This window comes from Gadus morhua, chromosome 11 (assembly GCF_902167405.1).
Source record: "Gadus morhua chromosome 11, gadMor3.0, whole genome shotgun sequence".
Lineage (NCBI taxonomy): Eukaryota > Metazoa > Chordata > Actinopteri > Gadiformes > Gadidae > Gadus > Gadus morhua.
In genome coordinates this window covers 2,664,618-2,681,054 of record NC_044058.1, presented here as the reverse complement: position 1 = coordinate 2,681,054, position 16,437 = coordinate 2,664,618, and the positions used below count along the sequence as shown (strand labels likewise).

At 41.2% G+C, this 16,437-nt stretch overlaps 1 protein-coding gene across 2 annotated transcripts; it reads left to right on the top strand.

Moving 5' to 3' along the window:
• Positions 1-2,752: 2,752 nt before the first annotated feature.
• Positions 2,753-15,353, top strand: cpvl (carboxypeptidase vitellogenic like). 2 transcript variants are annotated; one of them, XM_030370341.1, is made up of 13 exons: positions 2,753-2,872; positions 2,975-3,156; positions 3,336-3,454; positions 7,744-7,858; positions 7,939-7,997; positions 8,142-8,221; positions 10,396-10,462; positions 10,610-10,732; positions 13,189-13,320; positions 13,411-13,509; positions 13,608-13,781; positions 14,012-14,194; positions 14,324-15,353. In XM_030370341.1, exons 2-13 carry the CDS (start codon positions 2,976-2,978, stop codon positions 14,420-14,422), a joined length of 1,431 nt encoding a protein of 476 aa, XP_030226201.1. In that variant the 5' UTR covers positions 2,753-2,872; position 2,975; the 3' UTR covers positions 14,423-15,353. The 2 variants fall into 2 exon arrangements, with proteins under 2 accessions (XP_030226201.1, XP_030226200.1); XM_030370340.1 differs by having other exon boundaries at positions 2,766-3,156.
• The last annotated feature ends 1,084 nt before the right edge of the window (positions 15,354-16,437 follow it).

Sequence of the window (16,437 nt, the reverse complement as noted above, 5' to 3'; positions counted from 1 at the left end):
GCACAATTCCGCACCTAGGTAGTAGAGATGTTATAAGTTATAACGGTGTATTTTGATGGACAAAAGTAGTCAACAATATGCCATGTCGGGACATAAAAAGCTTGTTACGGACCCTTGAAGAGTACGAGTAGTCTACTAGCCGCAAGCTAAGTCTGAAAAGCTACGCTAAATACATGATAAATCGCGGGTGTGTATAATAGCATAAACAAAACTTACCACTGTGAAATGTCCTGGTCCATTCTATGACTAAAATCGCGCTCGTCATTAGCGTCGTCTGCTCCATTATCGCTTTCGGGGTCCAACTCAGGCTCAAATTGGTAAGGTAGCACTGAAGCCATAGACAGAGTGACAGAGTCCTTGAAGAGACATCAGCACCCTGTCAGCACCAAGATTCTAAATGCCTCAAAATTCTAAGCAACAGGGTGTTTCACATAGGGGTTGTAATACTCATAAAGTATGAGAAAAAAGAATGTGCTAGACAACCCTTTATTTTTGTAAATCAATTCTATGAGGTCAAACAAATTAAATAATGAACAGTAAAAAAGGGCATAATAGGGCCCCTTTAAGTGAATTAGATGAAGAAGAGCTGGTCTGTGAATATTTTCAACTCGATAGGTCCTCTACTGTATCTTCTACTGCATGGGAGAAATGTGACGGCATTGACTATCACATAGGATCTGCTCTGTGTGTAGATGTTGAGGAAGAAATGCCATTGTTTGGTAAAATTGTTTTAATAATCCTAAAAAAAGAGGCTATACATTTTGTTCTTATTGGGTTAAATTCTGTGTATGTTGAGCATCTCCATGCCTTTCAATATGGAGAAATTGACCATATGTACATTGTAAATCGAGATGATTTGCAGCATCACAAGCCTTTCGACCTGCAGATGTCCTATGGCTGTGACGCATTGTTTTATATTGTACCTGACTGCTGCATTTTGTAAGATGGAGTTGCTGCTGAATTTTGTAAGATGAGTCATGGTGCGATTTTGTCAGATGAGATTTAATTAAAAAAAGTCTAATATAATGCATTTCTAGTAAGTATTTTTGTTTAGGTTCATATGGAAAAGACCAACTAACATTTTGTAGTATAATATAAAGTAAAAACAACACCTATTTTGTCAATTTGACACTGGGTGAAATGTTAAAAAATAACACTTTTGGAGTTGATATCAAAGGAAATAACAATAAACTGGTGTTTAAAAATAACACTTTTGGAGTTGATAATAAAGGAAAGGTAACAATAAACTGGTGTTTAAAAATAACACTTTTGGAGTTAAATTTAGGGAAAGAAATAATAATAAGCTGGAGTAAATGATTCCGGCTTGGTGTTCCTGAGGAACTCTTAAAGTGTGACATTTTATCACTTTGTTAGTGTTGTAGTTTATTACACTAATGAAAGTGTCAAATTAACACTTTTGTGGTGGTCCCCATATATACACCCTGAAAGTGTTGGATTTAACTCTTTCAGTGTAAAAATGTCGATTTAAAATTTGCTGTGTAGTGCTGTAGTACTGATGCGAGCTGTGACTTTTTTTGTCTTTCTTTCTTTAATAACCCAAAATAGGACATCGTAGTAAACGATTTCTGGGGATGTTGTATCTGTCCTGCTGTTTAATGAGGGCTAATTTAACTAATCTTTACAAGATGGTCAAATGTAGATATATAAATGGCCTATAATAATTTTTATAAACTAACTTACGATATAAATAAACGATTGTTTCTTTACCCCCAAGCCACACTTGCTGAGTATTTCACCCCGGTGAACAGCTCATCGTTCTCCCCTCAATAGAATAAATCGAGCAGTATGCTGCTGGCTCCCTAAAACAAAACCAAATGTTAGAATTAGTTTTGCTTCACACTACCAAACAAAAGCAGCTTAAATAGCAAAATAACCAAGTTAACTGTGTAATCAATCCCAACGTCCGTTACGGTCTGAAAACCAGGGTCCAAAACCTGTGTTCGCGTTGGTCCATTTATCCAACGTTACAGAATAGCAAATTATCTATATAATCGCCACAATTTCGGTAAATATAACCATTTTGACCTCATAAATTTGAAACTATAGGGCTAACGGGTGTTATTAGTTAACGTTACAGCGTCACTAACTGTAACGTTACCTTACTTATATTGCCTATTACTTTAAAGAAAAAAGTTTTAAGGGCCATTGTTTTTTTTAACATTTATATCGTTAAATACTCGAGTGACTAGAAACCAAATACTTACATTTAAATGCAGAACTTAAATCGCCATTCTCCGCCATCTCCATTGATTGAGTGGCAATGAATCTTGGGAGGGAATCTGTGACGCAATCGGCGTCGACGCATCCTTCGAATGCAGCCTTCGAAGGATGCGTCCTATGAATTGGGACATGGGAATGAATGGGCGGCCATTTCCAGTCCGTGGTCCATCCTTTATTATGTCCATGGTCGACGCCGGTGTGGGCTAGTACATCCGGAATAATGGGGGCAGACATTTTGACGCGCCGCTTCGGCGCCGGAGTATTTAGGCCTTTACTTTTTATCATCGCTTTTTCGTAGCTATGCAAACATAAACAACGAGACATGCGTTGCAGTATGACTACTTTAAACGTAAAGCATAATTCATAATAATTTAACACATCATTTGTTTGTTATTTTTTACTTTTACTTCACTTATGTACTAGGGAACATAAGTGAACATAAAAGTTGGTCATGTGACTTAATCGACAGTCCTGGTCATGTGACTAAAGCCACAGTCCTGGTCATGTGACTGAATCCACACACCTGGTCATGTGACTGGATCCACAGTTGCGACTGAACACGCACATTAATGTGAAGGGAAGAGCTTTAATTGTATTCGATACAATCAGCCTCACGACTGCTGCATGAAGAGTGCGTTTGGTCCAAGTGTTTTTTAATCAAATGTAGCTTCTACATTGTTCCATGTATTCAAGTATTTGTATTCGATATCCAGAACCCTTTTTTTTTTGGCAGAATGCTTAGAGAAACGCTCGTTGTTCTTTTGCTGTGGGCCGTCCTGAAGTCATGTCATTCTCGGGGCTGCTCCGGCTTCTTCTGCCGAAAAAACCTCCGTGTCAGCAAGAGCCATGAAGGAGCAGACCCTGGTGAACCTCTGTTTCTCACCCCTTATTTGGAAAAGGGTGCTATCGATGAAGGTACGTCATTTACACATTGACAGTCAAGTGAAGGCGATGTAAAAGTAAAAAATAACCATGCAAAGTGATCGCGTCTCTTCTGTGAAGTAGACATCGCCCCGAAAGTTTAAGTCAGCCATTGTGAAATGCAAGCCACTAGTATGTTTGAATGTGCATCAGCTGATCTTTAATTTCTCCAGCCAGGAAACTGAGTCTGGTAGGACCCTTACCCGGTGCCAACGTGAAGAGTTATGCTGGGTACCTCACTGTCAACAAGAAGTACAACAGCAATCTCTACTTCTGGTTCTTCCCTGCCAAGGTTCATTGAACATATCTTAAGCTCCAAGTATACTGTGTACTGGCTCATAAAGTTCTCTCGCTAAAAACTGAGGGTGAATGCAAACTTTGTCTAAAATCAAATGTTGAACAAAAACAGAAAAGGCCTTTCGCTGAATTTAAACAATTGTAATTTGAAAATCTAATTAATATGCGAGCTGAGATAAGGGAATGCATGGATCGTGCACATTTCTTCAAAAACCTGCAGGTAAAGAATAACAATGCAATAAATATAGCTGCGAGCAGCAATGTGGGTGTCAAGCAGGACTCTATAAACCAATTCTGCTGTCAGACGTAATCGGCTAGGCTAGGTGGCTACATGACGACCCTCTCGGTTATCGGTAATAACGACAGCTGGTGGAATGAACTAGACTAGAGCATTATTCGAGTACGCGTCAATAGGTGCGTTTCCATCCCCCTAATTTAAAGGCCCACTATGCATTTGTAACAAAATTACATTAAGTATGCAGGTTGAGAGTTATGCTGATGGTTCTGCATCCATTTCTGGGTCGATTGGTGGGTGTGTCATTTTCCCATGTGGCCTCTACAGTGAAAAAGCGCATATGCAACTTCATGTGTTCGGACCGAGCGCTTCCGGATGTGACGCGGCGGAAGTATCCTCGAAAATGTAGTCAGATTGAAGTTTCGAAAATGCTTTACGGCACAGACACACACCCAAACATGGCACCGGCTAGATATAAACTGCCAGTTGCGAGGCAATTTGGCTTGATTTACCTTAATATAACAGGCTAGGAGTCATTGCGATGGTTCCATTATACATTTTTGTTCGATTGTTCGTTGTTTCAACTCCCCCTTGCGCATCTTGGCGGAGAAAATGAATATGTTTCTGCCGGCGACCCGCCGCCGACTCTCGCGGGAGTCTCGGGTCTCGCGAAGTAACGAATTGCTTTGCGGCACAGACCCCCAAACACGGAACCGGCTCGATATAAACACAAGTAACTAAGGGATTGTTACATTCATCATAGATCAGCCGACTAAAAAGAGACAGAGAAACCCAATGTCGGAGGAACAGAAGAAGAGAAAGGGGAGACTGACCGACAGAGAGGCCAGACACGAGTAAACGTTGGGCAAGCTTTTCAGGAATAGCGTGAACTGAAAGAAAAAGAAGACTTCAAATCAGACTCCGACTTGGCCGTGTTGCTTTTGAAATTGAAAGTACCCTTGGGTGAACTTTGTCCTCGTGGTATTCTTGATGTTGATAGTCTCTGTACAAATGTGTTTGCTCAACCATTTTGTTGTGAGCCCTGTAAAAATTGTTTTCTCGACCGTTTTGTGAGCCCTGTATGTTTCTAGCTTGCTTGGTTGCAGCCATATAAACACCTTTGTTTCCATTGGTGTTTTGCTGTTCGTCTGTCTCGTCCCCCAGATACAGACTGAATCCCCGAATCCAGGTTCTTGTTTATTTAGATTATTATGTTGGCCAACACTCTCACACTGATTGTTCTGTTCAACCTAAAATAAAACAATTATAATCTAGGATATAAATTCTCCCCGTCAACTATAAAAAGGATGGCTTTATGTTTATTGCAATACAAATACACCATTTTAAAAATGTATAACCTTGCCTACACTTTATGAACATTTACTTCGGACATGGCTCCACGCATTCGCCAGCTTCTTTGAAAACAAATGCACATGGCTCGCGTAGAAGTGCATGGGGAAGGGTCGTCAACGAGTTGTTACGACAGTGTTGTAAAATATCTACTACGAAGCTGTAGGGGGCGCTGTGTAGAGAAATGTGCGTGCCAAAACCAAGAAAACAGCGAAGAAATTCCCGAAGTTGCATAGTGGGCCTTTAATGCGAACTTTGAAGTATCGAATCAGTAAACGTTGATGGAATCACCAACATTTGCATGAAAATCCTCTAATTCGCAAAAAAGTTTATCCGCTCGCTTGAGGTGGTTTTTGAGAAATGCGAAACAGTAAATTCGCAAAATGGGAGATGGAAACACATTTTGCGAATCAGCTGTGACGTAGCGAACTTTGAACACACAGGACTGACAGTCTTTCCGATTTCCGCATAACGACCGGCCATAGCAACCCTGCCGACATCAACGTGTAACGTCATCACCCTATTCCGCTCCAACCACTTGATGCAAACGCACCTAATTCGAATTACTTTTTTGCGAACTTTCTAAAGATTTCCATCACCTTTTTAGATGGAAACGCAGCCAATGTTTACAAAATGGAAAAATGACCCTACCTAGTGGTTAGGGCGCATTATCATCTGCCTGACAGAACAAATGACACGAATACATAGGGGTATTAGGAGCAATATCCCTAACAGAGACACAATGTTAACAAGCATCCGTTCTTGAGGTGGTTCATGAAGCATCTAATCCAGTAAGAATTGCAGTTTATATTGTAAGTAGGCGGAATGGCAAATAAAGTCATCGTTGTTTGACGTCTCCCTGAGGTCAAAGGTCGTCAAATTGTTTGGGTGTCCCCAGAATGATGTCTTGAGGCTATGTAGCCAGTTTGGCTATGATATGTTAAAGGGACACTGTGTAAAAATTACTCCTATCTAGTGGTACAATTATATATTGCATTCAAACTAATAGTGCTCGCTTGTTCAAAAACTACGGTGGGCAGTATGTGCCAAGAAGCTGTGTCATGACATCCAATACTACCTCATCGAGTCATTCAAGTGATGATGAGGTTCGTTATTTCAAACAAATTTCAAACTGCATTGAATCATTAGTGTAAGCTAATGATGTATGAGTAATTATTCCTCGAGCAAGATAGTGAATTATTTCAGTCATCATTCACGCTGGCTCAGAGTGAAAATGCATTTGCATTTCCTGTACCACGTAGTGCTTTTTGTCCCTCTCGGCAGTTCATAGACAGGAAGAACATGGAAGCGTCCATGAAGCTTACCCGTCCTATGTAACTACATATTAATTATTCTTCGCTCAGGAGGATAAGTGAGATTTTTGGCAGAGATAATTTTACACCAATGAGGACTTATTTATGAATGAATACGTTGATCTGAGGTAATAAATGACTTAAAATATTACATAGTGTCCCTTTAAAGAGTTGCTGAGAACCGGCTTACTTCGCCGTCAAGTTTGATTGGCTGTCACGGCCACACGGTTTTGAATTAGAAAAATTATACCTTGTTTGTGGTGATTGGATGAATGGGTCAAAAGTTATAAACATGAATGCATGTCCAACTTTGACCTGTTGGTGGCGCTAGAGCTCATGAGCTAGCGACCCCAAATTTGTTAATGGGATCATATAACTGTCCTGAATCAGTGTGCAAAATTTCACAACTTTTGACCAAGGCGTTCTATGGGCTGCCATAGACTCCCATGGCAGCATAATAAGAAGAAGAAAACGTACGAAAACAATAGGTTGTCTCGCAGCATCGCTGCTTGACACCCAATAATGCAATCCACCTTACTGTTTTAATTCGGTAGGGAGTGTTGGGTCACATGTTGGGCTTACCCTTCCACACATTGATTAATGGCATATGCTGTATTTTTCATCCTCTGATGTTAAAGTGATGTTTGTTGCAATGTATGGTTAAAGTTAGTAAGAAAACATCTACTATGAATAGTAACTGTTTTCTTCTTTCATCACTCAGTCACTATAGATTGTATGTTATGAGCATTGCTTTATCAAGGATGAATTTGGCGGACTTCAAGATCATTGATATTTATTCTTTTAAATGTACCATTTCTTCATGAGTGATTAGTAGTAGGTTTAGTTTCAGAACTATTGTAGTTGGTCAACACATTTGTAAATGTGACCGTCAGGTTTATTGCTGTGCTTTCTTTGCAGATGGCTTGATAATTTTATCCCAAACTCACTTTCTTGAGTGTCACTTTAAAAAAGTGTAAGCCTTCATTCATATAGGCTTCATTAATTTGTCTATCCTAATTTATTTATTTGTAATTTGATAATTCTTGTTGTAGGATAATATCCATTTTTTCGTTTTTTGATGGATTCAATCTTTTGTGAAATTGAAGATAAAGAATGCATTTTCCAAATGTTCCTTTATTGGCTATTGTGCCCGTGCTTTGTTGGCCTTGTGAGACCATCCAGATTTCACAAGTTCAAATTCTGGTTTCCTGTGGAGATTGATATTCATTGTAAAACGAGAGCGAGAGTATCTGAATGGTCTCAAGAGGCCCCTCCTCTGTTGTTTATAGAGTTCAATGTTGAAATGTCTTTTGGTTCATTGGGCTTTCCCACAATACAGAGTGACCACCAGGTGGTGATGGTTCCTAATTCTGATATGTACCCCAGGAGCGGCCCGAGACGGCCCCTGTGCTGCTGTGGCTGCAGGGCGGCCCAGGCGGCACATCCATGTTTGGGCTCTTCGTAGAACATGGACCCTACCTGGTGAACAAGAATATGACAGGTAAGGATAGGGTTTAGTTACTGTTCACACTTCATGAATTATTTCCTGTTCCAGAAGTGTAATCTATTCTTTGTTCTCAGCGAGTTTCCGTGATTATCCATGGACCTCCAGATACTCTGTTGTTTACATTGATAATCCAGTAAGTGTGGCTTCTAATGGCTTTATAGAAGCCTTTTATCAAGTAGGTCTATTCCATGCATAGCGTTTTATTTACTATTTTGTATGGTATGTATTCAACCTTCTCTTTTGGTATATTATTGATAATGAATTGCTTTTGGATCAGGTTGGAACAGGTTTCAGTTTTACTGATGACGACAAAGGGTTTGCTCAGAACCAAGATGATGTTGGCAGAGATCTGTACAGGTAACAATTACAATTAGGGCATTTAGCAGACGCTTTTATCCAAAGCGACTTACATTGGTTAATACACACATTGCACACCGAGGGATGAGTCAACCATGCAAGGCGGCAGCCAGCTCGTCAGGAGCAGTTAGGGTTAAGTGTCTTGCTCAGGGATCAACACTCAGCTAGGAGGAGCTGGGGATCGGGGATTGGTGCAACGGCCCTGGGTAGAGCAGTTGTCTTGTAACTGAATGGTTGCTAGTTCGATCCCCAGCTCCTCCTAGCAGAGTGTTGATGTGTCCCTGAGCAAGACACTTAACCCTAACTGCTCCTGACGAGCTGGCTGTCGCCTTGCATGGTTGACTCTGCTGTTGGTGTGTCAATGTGTGTATTAACCGATGTAAGTCGCTTTGGATAAAAGCGTCTGCTAAATGGCCTAATAGTAATAGTAAATATTTTTCTAACCAAAATGTGTATTATTTAACAAATGAAAGAAAGGTGGTGCAAACATCTGTTATTTAAATAAATTGAAACATTTTAAAACCATATGCAATAATATTTATTTACAATGTTTATTTGCAAGCACACATAAACATAAATGTGTCCCTAATCTTCCAGACACAACAGCATCTGCCTATGACAACTCTCCTACGGGGACTAGCGACATTATACCGTCTCGAGCTCTGAATCCATTTCCCTGTAATTCCGTACACAAGTGACATACTTGAGCAGATGCATAAATGTACGATTGCTGCGCAAATTGTTCATGCTATCGTTATGTATTATGTTGGGCAACACTCTTACACTGATCTTTCTGTTCAACAACCAAAGATAAAACAATCTAATCTAGGATATAATGTCTCCCCGTCAACTATAAAAAAGGATGGGTTTATTGTAACACATACACCCTTTCAAAATGTATAACCCTGTCTATTTTCTCTCTTTATGAACATATACCTCGGACATGGCTCCACGCATTCGCCTGCTTCTTTGAAAACAAATGCACAGGGCTAGCTTACAAGTGGATTGGGAAGGGTTGTCAACGAGTTGTTACGACAGTGTTGTGAAATATCTCCTCCGAAGCTGTAGGGGGAGCTCAATGCGAGTGCAAACCAAGAAAACAGCGAAGGAGAGGCCAAGGTTGCATAGTACCCCTTTAATATGATTTGACAGATAACACTAGTGCTATCTCTTTAATATGTGTGGACAGGTAACACTAGTGCTATCTCTTTATGTGTGGAAAGGTAACACTAGCGCTATCTCTTTAAAATGTGTGGACAGGTGACACTACCCGCTATCTCTTTAATATGATTGGACAGGTATCACTAGCCTGGAGACCATTCTGATCATGTGACCTCACATTCTGTTTTGTCTCACGGTTCAGTCTGGCCCTCTAGCTGCCCACATTGATTTGCTGAAGTCCCGATGGTAGTGGGAGCAAATGAAGGACTGTCGTAGTTAATGATGTACTGGGAGCCAATGAGGGACTGTTGTAGCTAACGATGTAATGGGTGCCAATGAGGGTCTACGTCGTAGTTAATGATGTAATGGGAGCAAATGAGGGACTAGGTCGTAGTTAATGATGTAATGGGAGCCAATGAGGGTCTACGTCATAGTTAATGATGTAATGGGGGCCAATGAGGGACTATACGTCGTCATTGAAGAGGTCAAATCTAAGCAGTGAGCGGTAATAGTGACATTAGGAGAGTCAACACAGCCAAAAGTACAGTAAGTATATAAATAAGCTAACTATTAAACAACAACAGTTTGCACAGCCAAGGGTTTGGGCTCTGATTGGCTGAAGTAGTTTGTCTGTCGAGGCCAGGACTGATCCGTGTATCAAAAAAGAGGGTCACACAATCAGGATGTTCTCCAGGCTAAGATAACAATAACACAAACTATTTCTTAAGTTTGGACAGGTAACATTAGCACTAACTAGTTAATGTGTTTGGACGGGTAACACTGGCTAGTTCTTCTTTTTGGACAGGTAACACTAGCACTAACTATTTCTTGTGATTGGACGGGTAGCACTAACTAGTTCTTATGTTTGGAAGGGTAACACTAGCACCAACTAGTTCTTATCTTTGGACAGGTAGCACTAACTAGTTCCTATGTTTGGATGGGTAACACTAGCACTAACTAGTTCCCAATGTTTGGACGGCTAACCGTTGATTCTGTTCTGTTCTTCGGTCCAGTGCGTTGACTCAATTCTTTCAGCTCTTTCCCGAGTACCAGGCTAATGACTTCTATGCTACTGGAGAGGTAAGATTAAAATATTAAGCCAATAATAATATCAGAGATTAACAAGAACAAAACGTCAATCCACATTTGAACAACTACGGTAATCAAAGTGTTTAGACTGAACAAACCCTTGTGCTTTAACCCATCTTAATGTCTTTTCCCTCTCAGTCTTATGCCGGGAAGTATGTTCCAGCCATTAGTTACTACATCCATAAACACAACCCCATTGCCAAGGTTAAGATTAACCTCAAGGGCATGGCCATCGGGGACGGCCTCTGTGATCCGGAGCTGGTATGCTGATCATACTTATCATTCACCATATTTAGAAAAGCTCAGCCTCAGTTGTACGAGCAGTGTTGGGAAAGTTCACGTAGAACGTGAACTAGTTCAAAGTTCAGTTCACAAATTTTTAAATGAACTAGTTCAGTTCAACGTTCATAATTCATAATTCTGAACTAAGTTCACAGTTCCAAAAATTAACTAGTTCATAGTTATTTTTTTCAATATATTGCTGTGAGCTATTATTTTATTTCCGGTATTTTGAAAATTGAGCCCCCTTTCTGGTTTGTCTAGGATGAAATAGAGTCAATCAAATATCGTGAATCAAGTATCGTAGCGAAATACAGTTTATATCGTGTTTTATTGCAAATTTAGCGCATTTTGTAAATCCCATTGATTTCTGTTGGAAGACTCATGCTCGTTGGCCGGAAACGGAAGAGGGGGATGTTCACGTTTGGTTGTATTCTTTTCGCTCGATTCTAGCCCTACTGTTGGGATGGAGAACCAAGCAAAGTGACTACAACCAAACGTAAACAGCCCCCCTTTCCGTTTCCGGCCAACAAGCAATGATTCAAGGAGGTATTCTAGTCCGCTAATCGAGCCAGAGAGCTAACGTTATGGATTGTACATATTTACAATTCGAAATTCGTCCCAGCATTTATACCACAGATACTCTAGGGCAGGGGTGCCCAACCAGTCGATCGCGGTCTACCAGTAGACCGCCGACAGATCCGAAGTCGACCGCGAGGGGGGAAGAAGAAAAAAAAAAAGATTTTTTTTTTTTTTTTAAATAAAATAAAATTTGCGCGGGACATATACGCGCGGTAGCGCATGCGCTGTCAACAGCAGTTTAAAGCCGTCAACAGTAGTTACGCACTCCTAAACGTTGGCATGGCTGAGGGGAAACGAGCTAAGACCTACCATTTTCACCCTGAGTGGGAGGAAGATTATTGATTATTGTTGAGAAGGTGCCGTGCGCAGACGGAATGAAACCCCCACTGAAGTCCGTAGGTTCTCGATACAACGCCCCCCCCCCCCCCCCCCCCCCCCCCCCCGCTTGAAGGTAGGTTTGCAATGTTGACACTAGGCTGGTAGATCTCGGGAGGCTGGCTACTTGAAAAGTAGATCTTGGGTCAAAAAAGGTTGGGCACCCCTGCTCTAGGGTCTATAGCATATAACCGCTTCGTCTGATTACAATTTAATTCATTTTTCACAATTTACAAGCTCTCGTTTTGAAGAATAATCACCGCGCCATTTGTTTCAATGAGAATCGCGACAGTCTATACTTTCAACAAAGTGTACATATTTATAGTTTGAAATTCGTCCCAGCCTTTATACCACAGATACTCTAGGGTCTATAGCATATAACCGCTTTGTCTGATTACAGTTTAATTCATTTTCACAATTTACAAGCTCTCGTTTTGAAGAATAATCACGCGCAATTCGTTTCAATGGGAATCACGACGGTCTATACTTTCAACAAAGTGTGCATATTTATAATTTGAAATTCGTCCCAGCCTTTATACCACAGATGCTCTAGGGTATATAGCATATAACTGCTTTGTCTGATTACAGTTTAATTCATTTTTCACAATTTACAAGCTCTCGTTTTGAAGAATAATCACCGCGCCATTCGTTTCAATGGGAATCGCGACGGTCTATACTTTCAACAAAGTGTACATATTTATAATTTGAAATTTGTCCCAGCCTTTATACCACAGATACTATAGGGTCCATAGCATATAACAGCTTTTTCTGATTACAGTTTCATGTAACCATAAGCTGACAACACCGCAACTGCAAATTAACCACAGGGAGATAACCATGGTAACCGGTCAAACAAATTTTCTTTTGCCGATCATTCTGCGTGCGCATCCGCCGTGTTGATTGACAAATAATCCCCCTATTGAACAAAGTCAAACCAAGTGAGCGTGCCGTTCACAGACACCAGAATAAACGAGTTCCGTTCATCAGGCAGTAGTACAGTACGTTCAGTTCATGTTCGCCCAAAATATGAACGAGTTCAGTGGCGTAACTATCGGTAAGCAGGGTATGCGGGCGCGTACGGGCCCGGGCCAATACGGGGGCCCGCCCGTCGGTCTTCGAAATGTTCCACTTACGATGTGTGTTCCGGTGCCGGCCGCGTGTCGTCATGCCTTCGTTGGTGTCGTCCTCTCACGTGCGTGTGCGTGTCGTACCTCAGTGAACGGCGTGAGCACGGTTGCGGAGGCCGTGGGCGAGCGGCTGGCGGGGGGGGGGGGGGACATCCTGCATACGGGCCCGTCGTTACGTTGTTACGCCACTGAAACTGAACGAGTTCATGAACTATCGTTCAATGAACGCGTTCAGGCACAACACTGTGTACGAGTATGATTGCGTATTTTATAAATAACTCAATAAATACGTTTCTTAGATGGATTGGGCTTTGCTCCTCTCTTGACAGTCTCTCTCTTTATGTGTCCTCCCAGATGTTGGGTGGCTATGCGGAGTTCCTCTACCAGACAGGGCTGGTGGATGAGCTCCAGAAGCAGTACGTGGAGGAGCAGACCTCCAGAGGCACTCAGCTCATCCAGCAGCAGAAGTGGCTGGAGGCCTTCAAGGTAGTACCTTGTGTCTGGGATCATTGGTTCATTTTTTGTAGTCAAAAATGTCATTTTGTTGATCCAAAATTATTTCTATGACCACATTAGGTGTTTGACAGCTTGCTGAATGGTGACCTGGAGCCCTACCCCTCCTATTTCCAGAATGTAACTGGCTGTACAAACTACTTCAACTACATGTTGTGTCAGGTACAGGTGTTCCAAAGCCAATCTATGTTCTTCTTATTTTCATGGGGTCAGCACTCTTAATAAGTGTCTCCTCTCTGATGATTGTGTCGCTGCTGCAGGAGCCCGAGGACCAGGAATACTTCTCCCAGTTTGTTACGCTGCCAAAGGTTCGGCTCTCCATCCACGTGGGGAACCTGAGCTTCCATGATGGCTCTGAGGTGGAGAAGCACCTGCTGCAAGACGTCATGAAGAGCATCAAACCCTGGCTGGGAGAGCTGATGGACAACTACAGGGTTGGGGCTCCTGTTCATTATTCACCCATTAGGGAGTCATTAAGAACAGACTGTTTTCAAACTGTAGGTCGGGAGTTGGTTCTCGTTAGTGACCAAGTGGGTCAAGGGATCGCCACAAACAATTGAAATACGATTTAAATGAGAATACAGATGGACAGATTACTTATCTTATTAATTTCGTTGAGACCACTGCTGTATTTGACCTCCATTCCAAACTGTTTTCCTACCAGGTGTTGATGTACAACGGTCAACTGGATGTGATAGTCGCCGCCCCGCTGACTCAACGCTTTCTGCCGACGGTCAACTGGACGGGGGCCGCAGAGTACAGGACGGCCCCTCGGTTCCACTGGAGGCTACAGCCTGGGGACCGGGAGGTGGCCGGCTATGTGAGACAAGTGGGGGAGTTTTACCAGGTGAGCATAAGAGGCCGTGATTAGAACTCATGGGACTAGAATTATAGTTTTAATTATTTTGGTGGTTATTTGTGCTAGTTACATTTCTGAATCTGCCAATTAAAAAACGTTGCTTATTTTGCCACGCAGGTGATCATTCGTGGGGGAGGACACATTCTGCCTTATGACCAACCAGAAAGATCCTTTGATATGATTGACAGGTTTTTGTCCACCAATGGTTGGCACTGAGGCTGTTGATGCTGAAAGGCCTCCACTCCGTGCAGCCTGACTACGGAGAGTTAATTTACATGTTGATTGATCTTATTTTTGCAAGGCTGTGCAGGCACATTATTTTTTAAAACGCTTATTCTAAAAGGTGGAACATTTCCCATTTATTAAGAATATAATTGCTCCACAATGATGCACTGATAAATAATGTTCTTCAGTTTGTACATTTCTGGATTCTAGGTCAGCAATTTTCTTTGTTTCATAAGTGCATTTAGACCAGGACTATCTGACCTGGGAATCCTAGTTTGCACAGTGCATTTAGACAATGACTCTCCCCTGGGTCTTTTGTTTTGGGTGTAAGGTATTTATACTCTACATTAAAATTGCATGTATTTTATGATAAACAAAGATTATGACTACATAAAAAAAAATGGTGGCATATTGCAGGTTGAATTGATTCTGTAAATTGAATAACGCTGGTAATTGTTTGTACATTTTGGCAAAAACATCCATGTAACCTGGAGCAAAAACTGTGCTTTTTAAACTGTATAACACACATGTAGTTGCTCTATTGAAAAGAAAAGGTGTGGTTTGCCCTGCCATCCTCTTCTATTGAAGGAGATGTCTGTTCCAGAACAAGTGCTTTATTTCCATATCATAATGTAGCAACTAAGACGCATAGCATCTGTACAGTTAAAAAAAACAAGAGGAAATGTACTGTACAAAGTTATATAGGCAAGAAAGGATTTATAAATTCATCACACAATATATTTAGGCGCTGAAATTAACTTCTCAACGTAGATAACAAGTGCTATGCAAACATTATTTACAAAACACGTAGCACGCATTTTCTCGATTTTTCGTAAAAAAGAAAGGTTACCTTACATGTACAAGATAAAATAAATGAATCACATTCTATACAATATGTATAGGGTTTAGATTTAAAAAATGATACATTTATATGACACTGTATGAATTGTTCTTGCATGACATATGTAATAACATTCACGCTTACACTCTTCATACTTAACTCTTCGTCTCCCCATATCTCCCTTTCATCATTTACACACAAACCTTGGTCGAAAGCCATCGATGCAACTACATCAAAAACGATTAGTCTGAATCTCAAAATGGTCTTCCTATGATTCCAGTTTTTAGGCATCTCAGAGTTCATTGCCACAATTTCCAATGCAAGAGGTTAGTTTGGAATGCTGTAAGGATCTAAGTTGAACTCAAGATAAGGCAAGCTTTGTTTTTAGTGCATAATAAGATTGCTACAAAAAAGCTATGTTGCATTTTAAAGAGAATATAATTGAGTTCACCGGTTAATATACATACTTTACTACAGTCCAGTTCGCATAAAAGCTTTCCTTTATACTGGACGACAGAGATGTGGGGGGCGGGGGGGGTTATCAGGCGCGCGGCTGGCCCGTCTTGACTGATGGATGCTGAGTTCAAAGTTGAAGGGCAGGCTGATCTAACTCTGAAGTGAAAGGCTCCGAATTAGGTAATAACGCTGCCTCTACTTGACATCCTTGTATGTATCGTCCATGCCACACACATGTCATGGGTGTGTGAAATCCTGGCTGGGGATGGGGGGAGGAGATCACATGCAAACTACTCAGACCGTATGGATATTCTAACCTCTGGCTTGGCAGAAGACAAAGTGCATAGACAGCTCTCTGATCTCGGTGAAATCAGCAAGAGCATTTTTGCACCCCTAAGCTCCTGCTGGCCGGCAGGCTGGTTCGCCATCTCATGGCCCAAAGGCAAGGGGATATTAGAACTACACTACTATAACCAACATGATGAGATGGGAGGACTATGTAAAGAAAGAATTCAATGTGAAATGGGTGTCTACTTTTCTTTCCTAACTTTAATTCAAATGCAGTGAACTTCCCTGACAAGGTCAACAATTGCTAAACATTGTTGATCACAAGACATTGTGAAAATAAATATCAAATGAATTAGAAATTTGAGACATAAGTGAGGTAATCTTAAAGGAAAAAAATATTTTTTCTTGCCTTTAGCAAGCA

Coding starts and splice junctions, on each gene's coding strand:
- cpvl (XM_030370341.1), top strand. CDS start 2,976: ATGCTTAGAGAAACGCTCGTTGTTCTTTTGCTGTGGGCCGTCCTGAAG. Junction 7,998..8,141: donor TTGTTTACATTGATAATCCA/GTAAGTGTGGCT, acceptor CTTTTGGATCAG/GTTGGAACAGGTTTCAGTTT. Junction 8,222..10,395: donor GTTGGCAGAGATCTGTACAG/GTAACAATTACA, acceptor TCTTCGGTCCAG/TGCGTTGACTCAATTCTTTC.